At 38.5% G+C, this 19,263-nt stretch overlaps 1 protein-coding gene across 4 annotated transcripts in view; it reads right to left on the bottom strand.

The window, feature by feature from the left end:
- Positions 1-908: 908 nt before the first annotated feature.
- Positions 909-19,263, bottom strand: part of LOC103530800 (E3 SUMO-protein ligase RanBP2-like) — a 32,273-nt gene continuing 13,918 nt past the window's right edge. Inside the window, exons 20-30 of one of the 4 annotated variants that reach the window (XM_030457611.1) lie at positions 14,264-18,989; positions 12,825-12,902; positions 8,504-8,689; positions 7,021-7,113; positions 6,585-6,781; positions 5,846-6,080; positions 5,227-5,325; positions 4,912-5,054; positions 3,806-4,079; positions 3,317-3,651; positions 909-1,484 (exon numbers count right to left, since the gene is read on the bottom strand). In XM_030457611.1, coding sequence (XP_030313471.1) covers positions 1,179-1,484; positions 3,317-3,651; positions 3,806-4,079; positions 4,912-5,054; positions 5,227-5,325; positions 5,846-6,080; positions 6,585-6,781; positions 7,021-7,113; positions 8,504-8,689; positions 12,825-12,902; positions 14,264-18,989 — 6,672 coding nt within the window. In that variant the 3' untranslated portion in view covers positions 909-1,178. The remainder of the gene's footprint in view (positions 1,485-3,316; positions 3,652-3,805; positions 4,080-4,911; positions 5,055-5,226; positions 5,326-5,845; positions 6,081-6,584; positions 6,782-7,020; positions 7,114-8,503; positions 8,690-12,824; positions 12,903-14,263; positions 18,990-19,263) is intronic. The other 3 variants (XM_030457616.1, XM_030457625.1, XM_030457633.1) reach the window with 3 other exon arrangements.

Here is a 19,263-nt window from a genome sequence, read left to right as displayed (position 1 = left end):
AGCAAAATCTTACCGGGTTACTTATATTGTTTTGACAGTTTTATGCTTCTGTGTAAGAGGCATTAGCTCAGGAGATTGAGTAACTTGTTTCCAACTTAACTGATGATAATGCCAAAATCATTACCTTGAAAAAAAACCTCGATAACACCAGCTCTGAGCTGAAGTATTTTTAAAAAAATGTCTCTTATTCATGCATGTTCACTACTAAAGAGTTTTAAAATATGAATCTTGAAAACTAACTCAGATTTGGATTGATATGATTATTTTGTGCAAGATGTACTCCATATAATATAGAAGTTAAAACTGCAGTCAGAAAGCCATGCAATTAGTACCACAGTTAGCACCAGGTGAGGCCATCCTGGGATAAGTAGGCAAGAGGACAATTAATCACAATTAATCAAGAGGACAGTTAATCACAAAGTTTTAAGGTTGCCTCAAGTAAATCACCAATTTGGCAGAGAAGACTTGAAGTCTTTACAGATAATGGAAACGAAGCCAATAAACACTGAGAACTTAGCAGTAAGCACCAGGGAATGCTCCAGGCATCCCAGTGGGAATTGTGTAGTTTGTTCACTAAACCAAGTCACATAGAAACACTCTATGTACACACACACAAAAAAGCTGGAATACTTCTTCACCAACAATGCAATCAAGACATTTTAAGAATTAATCTCAAGCTTTCACACACTTGAGTGCTATTCAGAGACTTCAGACAGCACAAGCCAGCATCTACCTGCTTGCTACCTCAACTTTCATCCTGCACCTCAACACTGAATTTCAAAGGCCTTCAGTTTACTGGCCAGCAATTAACACCTATAATATGTATATTCAAAACAGATTTTTAAGAGCAGGAAGCAAATTAGGTAAGTTTTCTTTCTTGTTAAACAAACCAGAGTGAAGACAAGACATTTATTTTAACAAGACTAAGATTTTATTCTTAAAATTTGACATTCAATACAAATAGGTCAGGATAACACAAATACACCCGAAATATACCAGTGTCTGAACTTTATTTAACATGCAAAAGATCAATTAGAACACATAAAAAACCCAACTATAAGGTGTAATTTTACATTTATACATCAGAAGTGTCCATTTTAAGAAGTTGAAATAATTAGTCAATAACATCTAAATACTGATTTATACCGCTAAACATCTGTATACTCAATGCAATAATTCTATATTTGCCCACAGTCTGTAATGACAATTCTTCCATTTACTAGCCCTTTAGGAGAACCAAAGGATTCAATCTTTTTCACAACATCCATTCCATCTTTGACAAACCCAAATACAACATGCTTGAAGTCTAAGTGTTCTGCTTTTTTAAGTGTTATGAAGAACTGAGAATTATTCGTATCCCTGCCCTTATTTGCCATTGACAACAATCCAGGACCAGTGTGTTTCACTTCAAAATTCTCATCTTCAAATGCTGTGCCATAAATTGATCGTCCACCTGTACCATCATGGTTAGTTATATCACCTCCCTTAAAAACAAACAAACAAAAAAAGTACAGCATTAACTTAAAAGTTCCAAAACATAAACCAACAGCATCATTATATTCCCTTTCAACAGTAAAGACTTTGCTTTGGAAATACTGAGTTTTCAACAAGTACCATATTTACTTAGATGCAAGGCTTCTCAGTTAGTGATTTGTTAGTGGTAATGGAAGCAGTAGTGGAAAGTTTATCCCTTGTTTATTCAAAACACAGCATTTTCTCTTCTGTTTCACATGGTGAGCACTCCTCTAGGCCTGCTTCCTGCCCCTGAGAGCTGAAACTTGCATCATCTCATAGAATTGGCTGGGTTGGAAGGGACCTCCGAGATCATCAAGTCCAACCCTTGATCCACTACCGCTGCAGTTCCCAGACCATGGCACTGAGTGCCACATCCAGTCTCTTTTTAAATATCTCCAGGGATGGAGAATCCACTACTTCCCTGGGCAGCCCATACCAATGTCTGATCTCATGCAAGGCCTCTCCCTAGGCCCTGCAGGCACAGAACTGATCACCTGAAAAAGGTTAAGGTACCAATGATCAGTAATTTCTTGCTTCTATGCAGGCAGCAGTTTTGCCACATTACTGCCACAGCTACTGCTTCTAAGCGGTGTCTTTTGTCCTTCTGCAAGTCAGTAAGCTTCTGGTTCCTTATTTGGCTAGACACATAAAGGTGACAATATAGGTTCTCATGTTTTTGAAGGAAAAGTCTTAATTCTCATTAAAAATCTTTACCTTACCCAGAGAAAGTTCAGACAAAGCAGAGCTAACTTTAAATATATTAATTTCATGTGATAAAAGATAACTTTTTGTCAGCATACACATAGTGTAAATAACTGTTTTAAGAAAGTTCTTTCACAGGATGTGAAATACCCTGAAACAATCTTAAACCCTAAGTGAGTAATGCTGTGGTCCTTTTATCAGAAAGGCACAAAGTTTTAACAAAAAGGGCATACTTCAGATACAGGTGACTGGGTAATTTTTAAATTCTGGCAAAAAGCCATTCATATATTACTCTCGACCTCTGAGTTTGCAGGTCATGCCCTGTCTTCAGGGAGGTAGTAACATGCAGCAGCATTAGTGAAGTGTGTAAAGAAGTTGGTTCATTCTGCCTGTTACAAGTCACTGAGGCTCACACTGAATTATTCATAAGAATAATAGGAAATGTCTACCTGAGCTGTGATCAATCTCCTAAGCTTTCAGCATTTGTACAGAGCTTGCTAGTGCTACTGAATGCAGAGATTTAAAACCAGCACTGTCTGTATGGGGGTTCAGATGCACTGCAGGCTGATACTCTTGGTGAAAAATTAGAGTCCAGAACTTAAGGAACAAGCCACTGCATGATAAATGAGATCTAGCAGATTTCTTTTAGATAGAAACGTATCTAAAATATTTGGAATACCAGTTTTTGCATGTTATCTGAAATGCAAAGTGTGCTTTAAAATGCAAGAGAAGCCTGGAAACTAAGTGTTCTTAACAGGTGAGTATACAAAGTTCCTCTCTGTAGAGAAGAAGCTGAACAGTAGTTTTGGGAACCCTTACTTTCCTTGGTGTTCTTGTTCAGAAGCAGGTATTGTAAGAGGAGACAGAGATCTCCAGATTGTTATTCTGCAGTAGCATGGCAGCACTAGTAAACACTAAAGCATCTGGCAGACACAGGTAAAAAGAATTATGGCTTAGGGCAGCATGTTCTGCTTGCATCACTTCTTGTAGGGAAAGAGCAGATGAGAGCATCTTCCATGCTGGATTCATGCCACCAACAAGAAGGTGCTATTATTTTGAAGCACCATTGTTAGTTGAAAAATCTTCCCACTGTGCTTACCTGACACACAAAGTCAGTGACTATTCTGTGGAACCTGGAGTTCTTGAATCCAAATCCTTTCTCTCCTGTACACAGGGCCCTGAAATTTTCAGCAGTTCGAGGGACAATATTTGAAAACAACTCCATGGTTATGTGTCCTAAAGGTTCGTCATCAGCAGAAACTTCAAAATACACAACAGGGTTGGTGTCCTTTGACAGTCCTGCTGCCAGAGATAAGTGTCCTTTCTGTAGTTCTGACAAGTTCTGCTGGCATTCTTCAAACCTCCTCTTGAAAGAATTAGCCATTTCTTGGCTTTTAAATCTGACTGCAAGTTGTTCTACTTTGACTTCACCATCTGAAAGTAAACCCAAGAACAGGTTTCTTTAGTTCTATTCAGTATAGTCAGAAATAGTTTTCATCTTGCATTATCTCCAGGGAAAACAAAGCCACAGACAGTACGTACCATCTAGAAAAAAACCCCACAGCAATAAAACACCCAAGAAACTCACCAGCATAATCTGTGGCTGTCCAAATTAAAGCATTGCTTGATGTATCTGATGGCACCAAGTTCATTTCTTTGGTGATGACATGGTTTGCACAAACTTTAAGAACTTGGTCCCTTCTCATTAGGACTCTATAGCACTTCTTCTGTGTATGGAAGAGAATCTTTATCTCTCCAACACCACGCTCCTTCCACTGAGTGGCTTCTCTGTCCCATCTGTAAAGTTTTGCCCTCTCTTTGAAAAGAATTTCTTCATCTTCTTCTCCAGATTTTACCTCCACCTAGAAAACAGGACAGTGAAGTACCTGTGATTTCCCAGAGAGCTGCTGTCACCAACAATATTAGCTAGTATTACATACTTATGATGACTGAATTATTACCAATGGAAAATTAAGTATGTTCCCTTCTCAAACACCATACTCATCATATACCAAAATGAGTAAAACATCTAGCCTTTAAGTAATTTAAGTTCTCGACAAACTCCACTGTTAGAGATTAGTTAATTATGCAATACTACTCTGCCGTGCTGTATAGGGTTTTTGATGGGTTGGTTTTGCTTTGGGGTGATCTGTTACTTGGGGTGGTTGTGGTTTGTGGTTTTGTTTTTTTTTTTCTTTAAAAATCTACTTTCAAGCTAACAGTTTCCTTAGCCTTCAGGTGAGGTTTATTGTACTACATCTCTGTTGCTTAGTATAAAAACATCAAGTTGGCATGACTTCTGCAGATCTGAATCTACAAGTCATGACTCCAAAGCTACATCTGAGTTGTATTAGCACTAAGTTACACAGTTCCCTCCAGTGGTTTCCTGTTGTGCTAATGAATTTTAGCTCTTACTAGTTTTATGTATAAATTTGCATAGTGATAAACATTCAGTCAAGATATAAAGAAATAATCTCTGAAAGATTTTAACTGATGGACCAGACAGTTCCCCAGTGCTAAGCTGTACTAGGATTTAAAAAGACAGGAGTAACTCCATCAGCAGTGCAAGAAATTTATAACAAAGCACACAACACAGAAAGCAAAATTATTTAAGCAAAGCAGTTTTTGAAAACTTGTTGTGTTAGTAAACATAATTATCTTAATGCTGATTTATATCAGCAGAAGTCCCCTTACCTCTGGTAAGGACACAATTGGCTCAAAGTGGATATCATCACTATGTACCACCTCATCATCACTACCACCTTCATCTTCTTCTGCTTTTCGGGCTGTCTCTCCAAACACAGCTGCTCCTGTATTTGCCCATTTGAAGTTTTTATCTACAATTAAGAGATTTAAATTTTAAGTTTGGTGTACTTTTCCCCCCCCGCCCCCCTTCTAGACAAAAACTTGTAAAAAAACTTGTTAACCTGATTGATCAATATAAATCTGGTACACAAATGATGCATTGCATTAGGCAGAACTAGCTGAGTGTCTCAGAGTTTAACTCACCTTTTGAGCCAAAAGCAAAGTCTCCAGAGTTTTTGGAAGCCAGATCTGCAAATGACAAGCCCGCAGCATTGCCGAAACCAAATGAGATGATTCTGTTGTCTATCGAATAAGAAGGGAAAGTCAAAGGTTTTTCTCTTTCTTAAAGGAATTGTGTTTAATGTTACACAGTCATAAGAATAAACTGGAGAAGTCTCTATGGTATTTTTACTTTCCAATAAATGTAAAGTTTGCAAGCCACTTGTCATAATTACAGTGATTTATTGTGGTTTAAAGGAAGTATTTGAGACTGAGATAGTTTCAGCACACTACTAGTATGAATATCCAGAGCTCTAGTAAGTATTCATGCTGTATTTAACAATAAACTAATAAAAATTATATATAAATTATACAACAGAGCACTGCTCTGTAGTAGTGCCATTTAAACACACCAGAGTTTCTTTTCTGTGATTATCTTAATCCCCAGTCACATTTTCACTAGATTGGTACACATGCTTCTAATTCAGTATTGGTACTTCTGCTCTCCAAGGCAGCAACTACATTAGATAAACTAATCCACAGAAAAGCATATGCAAGTTCCTACCAAAAAACCCAGCCCAACAGAACATACCCCTGTCCTTACCCTGTGTTGATTCTGAACAGTCAGAATCACTTTTTTTAGTTGACAAGTCTACAGGTTTCTCCTCAGCTCCTGATGAAGTCTGTGATGCATGTACAGTTTCTGTTGTGGAATCTGGGTCTTCACTGTTGGTAGCTGACTGGACAAACTCTGTCACCTCACCAGCTGATGGAGTAGATACTTCCTCCTCACTGATACAGGTTAAGTCAGCTGAGCTTGTAACCGTATTCTCCTGAGACTAACAGAAGAGTAGTAAGCAAACAATCTCAAAGAGCCTGGCATTTAAAACATCTCCTTGGAAGACTAAGAAGAGTCATTTCAGAAAAGCAAAAGAAGACCAAGAAAATCTGGTTTCGTAAGCTTACTTTTTTCATTATACGTAACACACACTGGCCATTAACTCGATAAGAAACCGAAGTATCTTTGAAGTAGCATGCTTTCAAAAAATACACTATTACTTTCCAAAACTAGGAAATGACTTTCCAAAATCAGTCCTTATTTATCGATTAGAAGTTATTTTACTGGCCAAAGCAGTTTATACTTGAGAATAGCTTCTCCTCCCAAAGAGCTTAATATTTAAGCTTATGAATCAGTGTTGGCAGAACTTGAGGAACAGCCCCAAGTGCCAAATAGTTTTTCACCACTGGTTATTTTATTTAATACATGATGAAAATTATGTTAAGTCTCATGCATTTATATAAAATAATTGTACAAGCTTAATTACAAGAAGTTTAGTTCTTACTTTTATTTCTTCAGTTTCAACTTCTGTCTGAGAGTGTTCTTGACTGTCATCCTCAGTGTCACTGCTGACACCATGGGCAGATGTAGAAGGGACTTGCAGAGTTTCTGCTTTAGCCGTGTCCTCTGGAGTTGGTTTCTTTTCCAAAGCAGTAACACATTCTCTTTCATTGTTGAATTCACTTTTTCCTGTAATGCCTACTGGGAAGCATAAAAAAATAGTGAAAAATAGTTGGGAAGGCAGCAAAATACCCAAGTAATTTTTGGCACTTACTTTATAAAATAATAATAGCCAATAGTATATTATTATAAAATACATATACACACTATAATAGTATAAAATAGTATCAAAAAGTTTATCACAGTGCAAACATGTTCTTCAGATTTAGAGCTTTGTTTCAGTATGCAAGAAATTTTAAGCACTGTATTTTAAGACATACCTTTTACAGTATCTTGCAATTTCTTTTTCTCTTCTGAGCTGCTGGGATACAGTTTTCCATTAAGTTTCCTAACAGCTGTTTCATAGTCTTCATCTTAAACACAGGAAACAAGTGTAAATTCAGTCATTTTAGTAGTACAGAGAAGTCTGCTCCTGATTCACAAATTGAGCAAATCATGCATCATTTTTGCTTAAGAGTTCCACAGGTAAGCAAGTAAGCTTTCACTTTCTATTTTACATACAAATGCTTCAGTATCCTATTGACACTTTTCTCAGCCTAGATGTGTGACACAGGTTTTGTTTTCAGAAAACACATTTCTTACTGAGTGATTTTATTAAGAGTAGCACTAAACGGAATTAGGAAAGGCGGCTGAAGATTTTTTATGTCATACTAGCAAGCTCAGGTATTTGTGAGGGCTTGTCTACTCCCATTCTTTTTAATACAGTGCTTCAGAACTCCACTCAGCATATTTGCTGCTGAAGAGATGAAAAGTAATTTAATTGCATGCAGTAAGATCTGACAAAGTATTTCCATTTTTAGTGTTAGGAATTTGCTTTAGAAGAAAAATACGCCAAAAGCCCAGCATTTAGGGAACAGGAGCATTTATGAGAGACTGCCTTGTATTTATCTCTAAAAAAAGTCACTGAAGTAAGCTTCTTGCTTCAATGAGGCTCAAAAACACCGTATTACTTAGTCTTACCTAACTGAAGGCATTGGTAACAAAAGTATCAACACCCATAAGACACCAACACAAATTTCCTTTAGTCATAGTAGGGCGTTCACAGTACTACTCTGTCTGGAAGACCTGAGTATACATCTTTGGCCATAACGAAGTGACAAAACTATTTCCCAACAGTCAAAACAAAACTATTCAAGTGTCTAATGGTTTTTATAGTACCCACACAATCACAGAATATCTCCAGTTGGAAGGGATCCATCCATATAATTAAATCCAACTCCCCACTCTTTACAGGACTACCTAACACTAAACCATATGACTAAAAGCATCACCCAGATGGTCCTTGAACTCTGACAGGCTTGGTGCCATGACCCCTTGATTCCCTTGGCCCTGGGAAGCCTGCTCCAGTGATTGACCACTTCCTAAATACTCAATCTCCACTTCCCCTGACAGCTTCATTCCATTTCCTTTGGTCACCAGCAATAAACAGATCAGCACCTCCTCTTCCACTTCCCCCCTTGAGGAAGCTGTAGACTGCAGTGAGGTCATCTCTCAGCCTTCTCTTCTCCAAGCTTAAAAAAAAAAAATCAAGCAACCTCAGCTGTTCCTCCTAAGTCTGTCCCTTGAGGCCTTTCACCATCTTGGTCACCCTCCTTTGGAACCTCTCTAGTAATCTGATGTCCTCCTCATAGAGATGCCCCAAACTGCACGTAGCACTCAAGGCAGGGCCACAATAGTGCAGTGTATTACACACTTTTTCCCCCTGAAAAAGGCAACACAAAGATAAACTTTGGCACTCCTTACCATCATCCTCGTCACTCACATATCCAGGCTTATTCTTGTAGCAGAAGAATGTTGAAGGTAGCTTGAGAAAGCCAGCAAGAGCTCTTTGTTCAGGAGTAGGTGTTAACTCATAAACTATTATAACTTCATCGGATGAAGCCGTGTCCTTAGAAGAGGGAAGATCATCTTCTGAGGCTGTTTTCTCAGCTTTTTACAGAAATGGAACAAACCATTAAAATGGAATAATTTCAGAACAGGGAATAACATTAACCTGACACTGCCATTAGTACAGAGCTAGATTAATTCTAAGGCAGTTAGAAATATATTTAGAGCTTATGTACTTTTTTATTGAGCACCAGGAAAAAAAAAAAAAAATCAAAGTTATAAGATGCTAGGACCATCCTGTCAAAACTTAAATTCTAACCTATGTGTCCAGCTACATCCTGTACATTTGGCTTTAAAAGACAAGTATCAGAAACAAGACTGTTACAAGGCTTGTATATTGTTACAAGGATTATTTAACTAAGGTCTCACATCAAACAAAATACAACTACAGGGATATAGGTGTTAGATAGAAGTAGAGAAACTTCAGGCCTGAAAACAAAAAGTGAAGCTGTTTACAGAAAGATGTCCTGTCAAATTGCTTCAAACTGCTTTAAGTTCTAGAAAGTATTAAACAGCTGAATAGAACTTATTTCAGATTACCTATGGAAAACTGAAGCTTTATATTAGCTCATCTCAATTTTACCAAAATAGCTGTTGTTGAAAGTTTCATTGTTATAAAAGTGATTTTGAGTTCCATACTGCTGATCAACAAATAATGCTTTCAACCTATTTAACCAGCTTCTCCAGCAAGGACAAATATCACTATAAATTTTATTACACAACTTTTCTCCTCCTTCAAATTTGAGTTGTTCATTCCACTTGTTTTGGAAAAAACAGGGCATTAATCAAAGGTTAAAGCTGAAAGTACAGCCTAGAGCAAACTGCAGAAAAACCTATGGCTGTAAGAACAGACATTTGGAAACAACGATTTGTGTTTACTATGAGAGAAAGGAAGCAAAAAGGGAGTATATACCAATTTTAAAATCATGCATTGTTTGGTTGGGATTTTGTTTATTTGGGTTGAGTTTGGTGTTGGTTTGAGAGGAGGAGTTTGGGGATAAAGGTGTGAGAAACAAATTTGTTAACTATTTATGAGAATAACCCCATAAGCACATCAATATCCATGCATCAGGTCTAAGATAATTTGACTGCTTCAGTAAGTCAGCTTATTTGTTAGCATTCTCTAGGTTTGAGTTAAGCTAGTCAGCACAATTTGAAGGGTGCTCTCAAAAGCTCACAGCTCTTTTCATTAGAGAATATTTGCTAAGGTTGTGGCACAATGTAACCTCTGGGAACCTGAAGCCTCTACCATGAACCAGGCTACTACACAGTCCTGAAGAACATGAGCTTTCCTGCTCATGCAACTTGATATGCATTATTGCAGCAAAAGGAGACAAGGACAAAAGTGTAATGTTTACAGACCTACTCCTAGATCCCCTGACACAACCGAGACCCTACAATAAATGTGCTTTTTAGAAGTACTTTCCTACTAGTATCGCCCTGTATATTGAGTAATATAAAGGACAGGAGAGCAAGATAAATCCAAAGTATTAGTTCACATTTAAGAAATCAATCACAGAATCGCAGAATTCTGTGATGGATTTAAGTCTTATTTTGAGGTGCTCCCTCTCCAACCTTTGCCCTAATTTACTTTTTCTTTGATTACAAATTAACCATTTCAGGTCTTGATATACCAGAGCCTAGTTCAAACTCATTACCAACACAGAGTCTTGAAAAGCAATCCTTTTTGCTTACTGTTTTGTAAGGAACTTAATAGTTTCTCTGAGCGTGTATAAAGTAAATGTAGGGTAAATTCCTCAACAGAGAATTTTAAGTTCAACACAGAAGTTTAATCGTGGAGTGTTCAGTCTTACAGCCATTAAAGGCTGCAGTAAATAGCTTTCTTTGGGATGAGAAAATTTTCAAAGTGTATCTTCAACAACAACAACAAAATCTTCCCAAATCAGTGAAGTAGAGGGTAAAGGTTTGAACCCTCTTTATCTGAGCACTATAAAGCTAGCTAGAAGAGCCTGGCAACAGAAGCTTTAGTCAATTATATTTGACAGACAGCACTCCCAAAGAACTATCATGCAGTCTCTTTCAGTAGCTTTTGTGCAAACTAGCTGAATAAGAGAAATACATTAAAAAGCCACTTCAGATTAATCCATAGGTAAGGTTCTCCATTAAACTGATCTATCAAACACTGGATTGAGAGTCTCATTTTCCAAACATCAACTCAGAGTGACAAAAGGGTTCGACAACAAAGATTAAAATTACCCTCAGAATATTAAGGCTGAGCAAGACATTCACTGACTCAGTTAATTCATTTCCTACTCACCCTCCCCACAGGAAAACTAACTTCTTATTCAAAAATGCTGCAAACAGCTTAAATATATCTCACAGGCAACCATGAAAACAAAGAGCCATGCACACATACAACATATTCTTAAAAGACTTGATTTTGTGATAACAGAACTTTCTATTGAAGCAGACAAATCCGCAGAAAACATTGTTAGTTTATGGCAGAAACACCATGACGAACAACAGCACAACAGTTCTTTTCACTGGTGTATTACATTTTTGCTCTTATTTCAAATAACACTAACACCAGGTAGGACTCATTATCTAACTAGTAGCAATACTGGTATTTTTTCTCATGCATGTAGCAGTGAGTATCTTCTGGATATAACAGAAAAGCACCAGTTTAAACCTCAGTGCGTGTAAGTGACACAGTAACATGCAACTGACATAGCTTGGATTCAGTCTTGTAAAGCACTTAGAAAAAGCTAATGATCTGACTTTTAATACTTTTGCATGAAGGTGCAGAACTACTTTAAGGTTACATTACTTTTGGTCACCCTAGCACAATTCAGAAGCAGCTCCCCAAAACCCATTGCCCGTTAGAGAGCCTCAGATTATATTTGTATGGGGTAGTCTTGAACACCTAATTTAGAAAGGACTTCTCAAAGTCAGTTGCTATTAAGTTAAGAGCTCAAAACAAAGCCATCTAAAAGCTACACTAAAAGCAATTATCAGCTGTAAATAAATCACTAAGCATATAATCATATCCTAATTATCAAGAAAGTAGGAGTGAAGAGCAGTCTGAAGTATGAGAAAAGCATTAATTTTGTTGTTGGCTTTTTTTACCACACACACCCACCCTCTCACACATCTCCCAATACAAAAACAAGATCCACAATTTGAGGTAGCTAAAGTTCTTTCATGTCTGCACTAGCACAGCATGTTTAATGACTTTGCTTTATGGACATCACTGAATGGTGAAAAAAACCTGAATTGTTAATAAAATCCATGTACAGGATGCTTACAAACAGAATGGTTGATTTTAGATCATGTATACAGAACAGGAATTCACTGTTTAAATAAGAATAGCTTCTCTAGAAATACAGTTTTGGGAATTTTTTTTTCCATTTTTAATCAGTGTAAGACACTGACATTTGAAGACTTGTGCAGACAAAAATTAAAATTTGCTTTTTAAAATTAAAACTGTTGAATTGTGAGTATGCTTATAGCAAGCATACTTGCAAGAAGCAATATTACTTATATCTTACAATGATTATCAAACTAACAGCTTAGTTTTATTACAGCTGAAACAGCTTTGGTTATGGGTTCAGACTGTTAATAAATTACTCAGAAAAAGTTTTCTAACAAGATAAGGTAGACTTCAAAGTATACATCAAGTATACACACATGAGCTCATTTCTGTGCACTTTTTAAAAGTGCAATAGTTGACATATTTAAAAAATACCTGATGTATTGAAACAGATTTAAACATTTCCAATGGAGGCTAAATACATTCAAGTGTTTTCCTGGATAATCTGTCTTGAGCTCTTGAAATACATTTTGCTGAGTGGAAGACCTCAAGTACTATGAGACGCATTCTCTAAAAGTAACAGGAGAGTTTAATTTCTTAAAAAAGGGAATTTGAGAGACACAGTGTTCATGTTCATTAAAACTGTGACAGACAACTGTAAGGTAGATACCCTCAGAAAATAAGGCAAATAGAAGCCCAAAGCTTAAATAGGGCCATCCATTGTGATAGCTCATGTTAACATTCTTCAATAGAACAAATGCAGTAATCAGACACACAATTTTAAGTACCCTTCTTCAGCATGCATGTTAATTATAAAGATTACCGAGCCATTTGCTTTGCCATAGTTGGGTTACTGTCCATGCCTGCTAAAGTGTTTCTATCACATTCAGTGCAGTACATAAATACCTTTACTATCAGGTTGCAAGGGAGATGTGCTTGTCCAAAAGGCCATTGGATTAGATTTAAAAAGGTTAAAGTTAAATCCTAAAAAAATAAATTGTTTGGATATAAGAGTTTACCTGAAATTTTAAAAGGGTAAAAACAGATTTATCTATGGTTCCAGAAGCATTTCACAGTCCTATTTCACAGCAGGAAATTTCAACTGTTAATTCTACACCAGTTTATCCAACCCATGGTAACGACAGCAGCTTCCACCTTCCATCATGTCGCTTCACTGTACTTCAGTTAGAGACAGTATGTCTTCATAATTCTGCAACTATTATGTACGTTAAAAACTATCAACTGATTTAACAGTCTTGCACTGCTGGGAAGCTGCACATGAAGCTTTCGAAGTACTCCATCATTAAAATACTAGTAAATGTCATTCTTCTCAGAGACACAAGCACATTGTTGTGGTCATGTCACAGCCACAGCTCCTGCAAGCACATTTTTTGTTGGAAACTAACTGTATAATCACATGATCTCTTTCCAGGCTAAGAAAGAAGCTAACAGCTGGTGTTATTTCAGCTACACATCTGAAATTGCAGAGGCCAACAATTAGGACTTGAAACAAATTCGCAGGGAGTAGTTTTAGAGTACCTATCTGTTCAGTCATGGGGATAATTCTAATAGAGGACCTCTCTGTTCAATCATGGGGATAATTCTAATTTTAGCTGAAGCATAAGTTTGCCATTCTCACACTTACACCACTCAGAGGAAAGGCCCAGGTATATACACTGCCAAGACAATACTTATTTAATTCTCAAAAAGTAAAACATGGCTCCTCTTTCAGCACCTAAGCCTGAGACTCAGGTACAGCACTTTGAAGAGTTATAGCTCCTACCTGAATCAAAATTCCATCCTGCATCACACACTTTCATTTTTATATGACAATAATTATGACTTAAAATTCATTCCATTAAAATCCTAAGAACTTGTGAACATCATAAATGTTAAGGGTTGGAAGGGACCTCTAGAGATCATCTAGTCCAAACCCCCTGCCAAAGCAGAGCCACCTAAAGCAGGCCACACAGGAACGCATCCAGGCAGGTTTTGAAAGTCTCCAAAGGAGACTCTACAAGCTCTCTGGGCAGCCTGTTCCAGGGCTCCGTCACCCTCACAGAAGTTTCTCCTCATGTTGAGGTGGAATTTCCTATGGTCTAGCTTAAACCCGTTATTCCATGTCCTGTTACTGGGCAATGCTGAAAAAAAGACTGGCCCATTCCTCTTGACATTCACCCTCAGATATTTAAAGATCCCCTCTCAGCCTTAAAAGATGTGGGTACCAGCCTTAGAACTGAAAGAAACTACGTATTATTCAAACAACAAAGACTAGTACATAGCATGGAGATGACTACTTAGTAAGTTGCGTAGCTGAATTAATTACTCGTTCAACTGACACTCACCTTTTTCCAGAATTTTAAATGAGAAATTACTGGCTCCATCTTGTGATGAAGTAGGCAAGCTGTCTACCTTGCTGTCTGGAGGCTTCTGAGGAGTACTAGAGCTTTTTGATGGTTTAGAGACTTCCAGTTCTTTCTCTGTTGTGTTCTGAGACATTAGAATGCTGTCTTCACTCTTTCTTGGAGGATTAAAACTGAAGCCAAAGAGAGAACTAGTGGCTGAAGTATTTCCAAATGTGAACGTCTTGGACTTTTCATTACTGAAAATGCTCTTGACAGATTCAGATCCAAATACAAACTTTGGAGGAGAAACCACTGCTTTCGCTGGTGTTTCAGAAGTGTTTGATACCTCTGCAACCTCTACTGTTACGTCAGAAGAATCATCACCATGGTTGTTGAGGTCAGTTCTTTCTCTGGTAGTTTCTTCTAGTACAGCAACAGCGTTTTTACCACATGGAGATTCCTTTGGCGTATTGGCACGAGAAGAAAGAGGTGTTATCAGCGTGTCTCTCTCTTGGGCATGCTTTGCTTCATCAAAAATCTGCTTAAATGAGTCTGCAACATCTTGCAGCTTGAATCGCACAGCTAGAAGCTCTACTTTCCTTTCTCCATCTGCAAAGTCACATGCAGTCCATACCCATGCTCTGTCAGATCCTTTCATTTGTTGCATATTCATATCTGGTGTTATTCTATGATTAGCACAGAGTTTTAGTACCTGGTCCCTTCTCATGACTATACGCACTTGTTTGTTGTCATAGTTCTGCAAAATCTTGATATCCCCAATACCTCTCTCTTTCCACTGGTTAGCATCTTTGTCGTATCTGTACAGCTTAGCTCTGTGACTGAAGACAACTTGTTCATTTTCCTCACCACTGGTCACTTCCACGAGGTCAGGCAGAGGTACCACAGGTTCAAAGTACTGTCCATCTCTCTCTTCTTCTTGAGTAACGTCAGAATCTTCATCTGTCCCTACTGATGTCCTACTCTGGTTCTGTTTGGCAGGAGATTTTGATGGGCTCAAGGCAGATTTAAAGCTGAAACTAAAACCTGTGGTAGACTCTCCAAATCTAAACAGATTTTTCCGAACAGGGCTACTTGCAAGAGGTGATGCATATACAGAGCTACTCACGCTGTCATCCAGCGCTTCCTCACGCAAGTCATAGTTATCCCACTCCAGAGTAGGGCCCGTACTTTCAGCATGTGGCTTTATAACCACATCAGAAGTACTGCTGGCACAAGCAGAGCTGACATTTTCCTCTTCTGAAAGTTTAGTTTTGTCATCCGTCAGAAAAGTTTTGAGATCTTTTAAGCCACACTTCATCTCTTCTGCTTTCTGTATTAGCTGAGCTGTCCTACCTGTATCAACAAGTTTATGGGGTGTCTGCAGAGGTATATCTAGTAGTAGCCTCTGACATTCCTCAAACTTCTGTTTGAACTCCTCAGCCTGCTCTGGTGTCTTGAATTTTGCTGCCAGATGTTCCAACTTTGCATCACCATCAGAGAAGTCATTGGCCATCCACATCCATGCCTTATCTGAGCCAGAGAGCTGTTTCAAGTTCATTGTTGTTGTTATCCAGTGATTTGCACACACCTTCAATACCTGCTCACGCCGCATTAGGATTCTTACTTTGCCATTAACTTCGTTTTTAAGAATCTTCAAGTTGCCCACCCCACGTTCTTTCCACTGGCTTGTTTCTGGATCAAACCTGAACAGCTTTACTCTTTGGCAGTATAACACTTTTTCATCTTCCTCTCCTGTAAAGGGTTCTACTTTTTCAGGCATCTGAACTATAGGTTCAAAATGGATATCATCACTCTCTTCTGTCTTATACACATCATCATCTTTCTCACCAAGGTCAGAAGATGTGTTTGCTTTGGGATCCACTTTAGAATCCTGTGAAGAAAACAACTTTTCACCTGCACCTGAAAAGCCTTTAAAGTTAGGGTCTTTTTTTCCAAACTGAAAGCCTTCCGTAGGAGTACTTTTTGCAAGCTCAGCAAAAGTGAAAGTGCTGCTATTTTGCCCAAAAACAAAGTCACCTTTCTCTTTGTTTCCCGTTTCTTGAAATTGGAATGCAATTCCACTATCTGAAGGCAGTTCCTTTTTGTCTTTTTCATCAATGCTTTTTGCAAGCTCAGCAAAAGTGCTGGTATTTTGCCCAAAAACAAAGTCACCTTTCTCCTTGTTTCCTGTTTCTTGAAATTGGAATGCAGTTCCACTATCTGAAGGCAGCTCCTTTTTATCTTTTTCATCAATGCTTTTTAAGCCAGTTGTACTCTCTTTGGATGGCTCATCTTTCTTAGTGGCATTTTTACTAGGTTCCTGTATCCCAAATTTAAATCCATCTGCAGGCACTGGCATTGAAAAGCTAAATCCTCCCTTTGCAGGCTTAGCTTCAGTATCAGAAGGAATCTGAAATGTAAATGCTGGTGTCTTGCCTTGCTCAGTATGACCAAACTTAAAACTCTTCTCTAAGAAATCACACTTAAAGCCCGTTGCTTGTCCTCTGCCAGGCTCAGACAATTTACTTTTCAAGCCAAAAGTAGGAGTCGATGAAGCATCACCAGCAGCAATCTTACCAGATGGATTTGGTGCTTGGCAGGCTACACAGGCTGGTGAAGAAGCTTCGTTCCTCAAAAGACACGTACTACAATCCCACTGCCCTTCCTTTTTAGCAAAAAGCCCTTCAAATCCATTTTTCTGTGCCTTACTTGTGTCAGCAACAGAACCAAACCTGGGAGCTGAGGATGCCTGAACAGTAGGTAAAGGTACAGTAGGTTGACTTTGAGAGCTGGGATTCTGACAGGTACAAGAGTTCACATCTTTTGCTTCATTTTGGACCAGGCATACAGAGCAACGCCACTGACCTTCCTTTTTAGAAAAAGGAGTTCCCAAGTCATTTTGAATAAACTTTGGAGAAACTGCTTGGCCGAATTTAAAGGAAGTTTGTTGACTAGATACTGCTGTATTGGTTTTGTTTGGAATCTGGCAGGATATACACTTGGAAGCAGTGGGTTCATTTCTTACTAGACAGACAGAGCATTCCCATTGGCCTTCCTTTTTAGCAAAAGCAGATCCAAATGTGTCCTGCACAGTGTTACCACTGGCTTTGAAACTTGCAGCAGATTCAGTTAATGGGGTGCCACGTGTTTCCCGCTTATCTGGATTTGGACTTTGACATGATACACAATTCTTTGCCCCTGCTTCGTTTGGAACTAAACACACTTTACACTCCCACTGATCTTTCTTCAGGAGATGTTGCCCAAAACCACCAGAGGAGGGTTTCGAGGCTTCTGTTCCAAATGAAAAAGAGGTAGGGCCAGGCACAGTTGATGTAGCTGGAAGGTTGCCTTTGCTATCAGATTCACTGCTAACTCCATCTTTTGAGAACTGAAAGCCAAAGGTCTGGGTCCCAGAAACAGATTTGCTGGGCTCCTTGACATCCTGATTTGCTGTTTCCCTTGAAGTCCCACTACTCTGAATCACGGATGCGTCAACGTTTGATCCCAAGGTTTTTAAAATATTCTGTGCCTCCTCAAACTTACTTTTGAAAACCATTGCTTCCTCAGGCGTTTTAAATCTAATTGCAAGTTGTTCTGGTTTTGGCAACTCATCTGCATAGTCTAAAGCATGCCATACAAATGATTTGTCTGATCCAGCATTTGGAGTTAATTTCATGTCGGTATTTATGTAGTGATTTGCACAGATTTTCAGCACTTGGTCCCGTCTCATTAAGAGACGAAATTTGCCAGATACTTTATGTTTCAGTATTTTCACATTTCCAATACCCCTTTCTTTCCATTCTTTAGATTCTGCATCAAAACGAAAGAGTTTGGCTCTGTTGCAGAAGAATTCCTCTTCATCTTCCTCTCCTGTCTTTACTTCGATCTTGTCAGGGAGTGGCACCACAGGATCAAAATGAGGACCATCATCATCCTCATCTCCACCATGGGTGCTTCCTCCCTCTGTTTCATGACTTCTATTGGCCAAGTCCGAGTTTGACGTCATGAATACAGGCTTGCTGGGTTCTTGGACACTAAACATATCGCTCTTCTCAAAACCTAGGTTTTTATGTACATTTTGTCCCACATTATCTCTAAAAGAGATGCTTGTAATAGGTTTATTCCCAAAATTGAAAACATTTCTTGAACTATTTGTGTGATCATTAACTGTTTTTTGTTCAATGTATCTATCATCCTGTAAAGGTTTATCATTTGTCAGAAGACCCAAGAGATTTTCACTGCTGTTAAAACCTGCATTCGGAGGCTGCGGTGCAACTTGAAGAGAAGAAAAGGTAAAGTCTCCATCATTTGACTTGAAGTTAGTGTTGAATTTAAAAGTTGGCTGATTTGACTGTGCTGGTGTTGGAAGCGACGTTTTTGATCCTTCTGCTGTTCCTGGCTGTCCAAATTTAGATTTTGGAAATTCTGTCATTTTTGATTCTACAGGCTTTAAAGTCGGCGGCGCAACCGAAGGCTTTGTGAAATAGCCTGGTTCAGGCAGTGGTGGATTAGTGCTTGCCTGCTGAACACTGTAATTGTAGTAATCATCCCCCCCATGAGGAGAAATGAGTCCAGTACCAGAAGAATCAAAACGCAGAGGTGTGCTGTATATGTCTTGGGAAAACATAAAAGCAGAACTGCTTTGCAGAGGTGGCGTATGCATCGGCTGCTGGTAAGCGTAGATGTGTTGCTGAGGTGTAAGTCGGTTCATGGCATAGACAGGAGCCTAAAGAAAAAGCAGGAAACAAATTACTTGCTTATTAGGGTAACAAAGGCAAGTGTCTGACTGTGATGAAGCCCACACATGAAGGTACTCTTACAAATCAAGACATGTTTTTGTAGGAGTTCAAATCTAAACTGATTTTGACTTAGTTTAAATCTCGAAGGGCACCTGAAAAGAAGCATTGAAAAAGGGGCACAAGATGAGTGGGGTGGTTTGTTATGAAAAAAATCATCCTAGAAAGCCCCATGCTCTTTTGCCCTCTACTCTGGGAGAAAAA

Source organism: Calypte anna, chromosome 1, assembly GCF_003957555.1.
Source record: "Calypte anna isolate BGI_N300 chromosome 1, bCalAnn1_v1.p, whole genome shotgun sequence".
In the NCBI taxonomy this organism is placed as follows: Eukaryota; Metazoa; Chordata; class Aves; order Apodiformes; family Trochilidae; genus Calypte; species Calypte anna.
The sequence above is the reverse complement of the archived record's forward strand: the minus strand, read 5'-3'. Positions and strand labels throughout refer to the sequence as shown.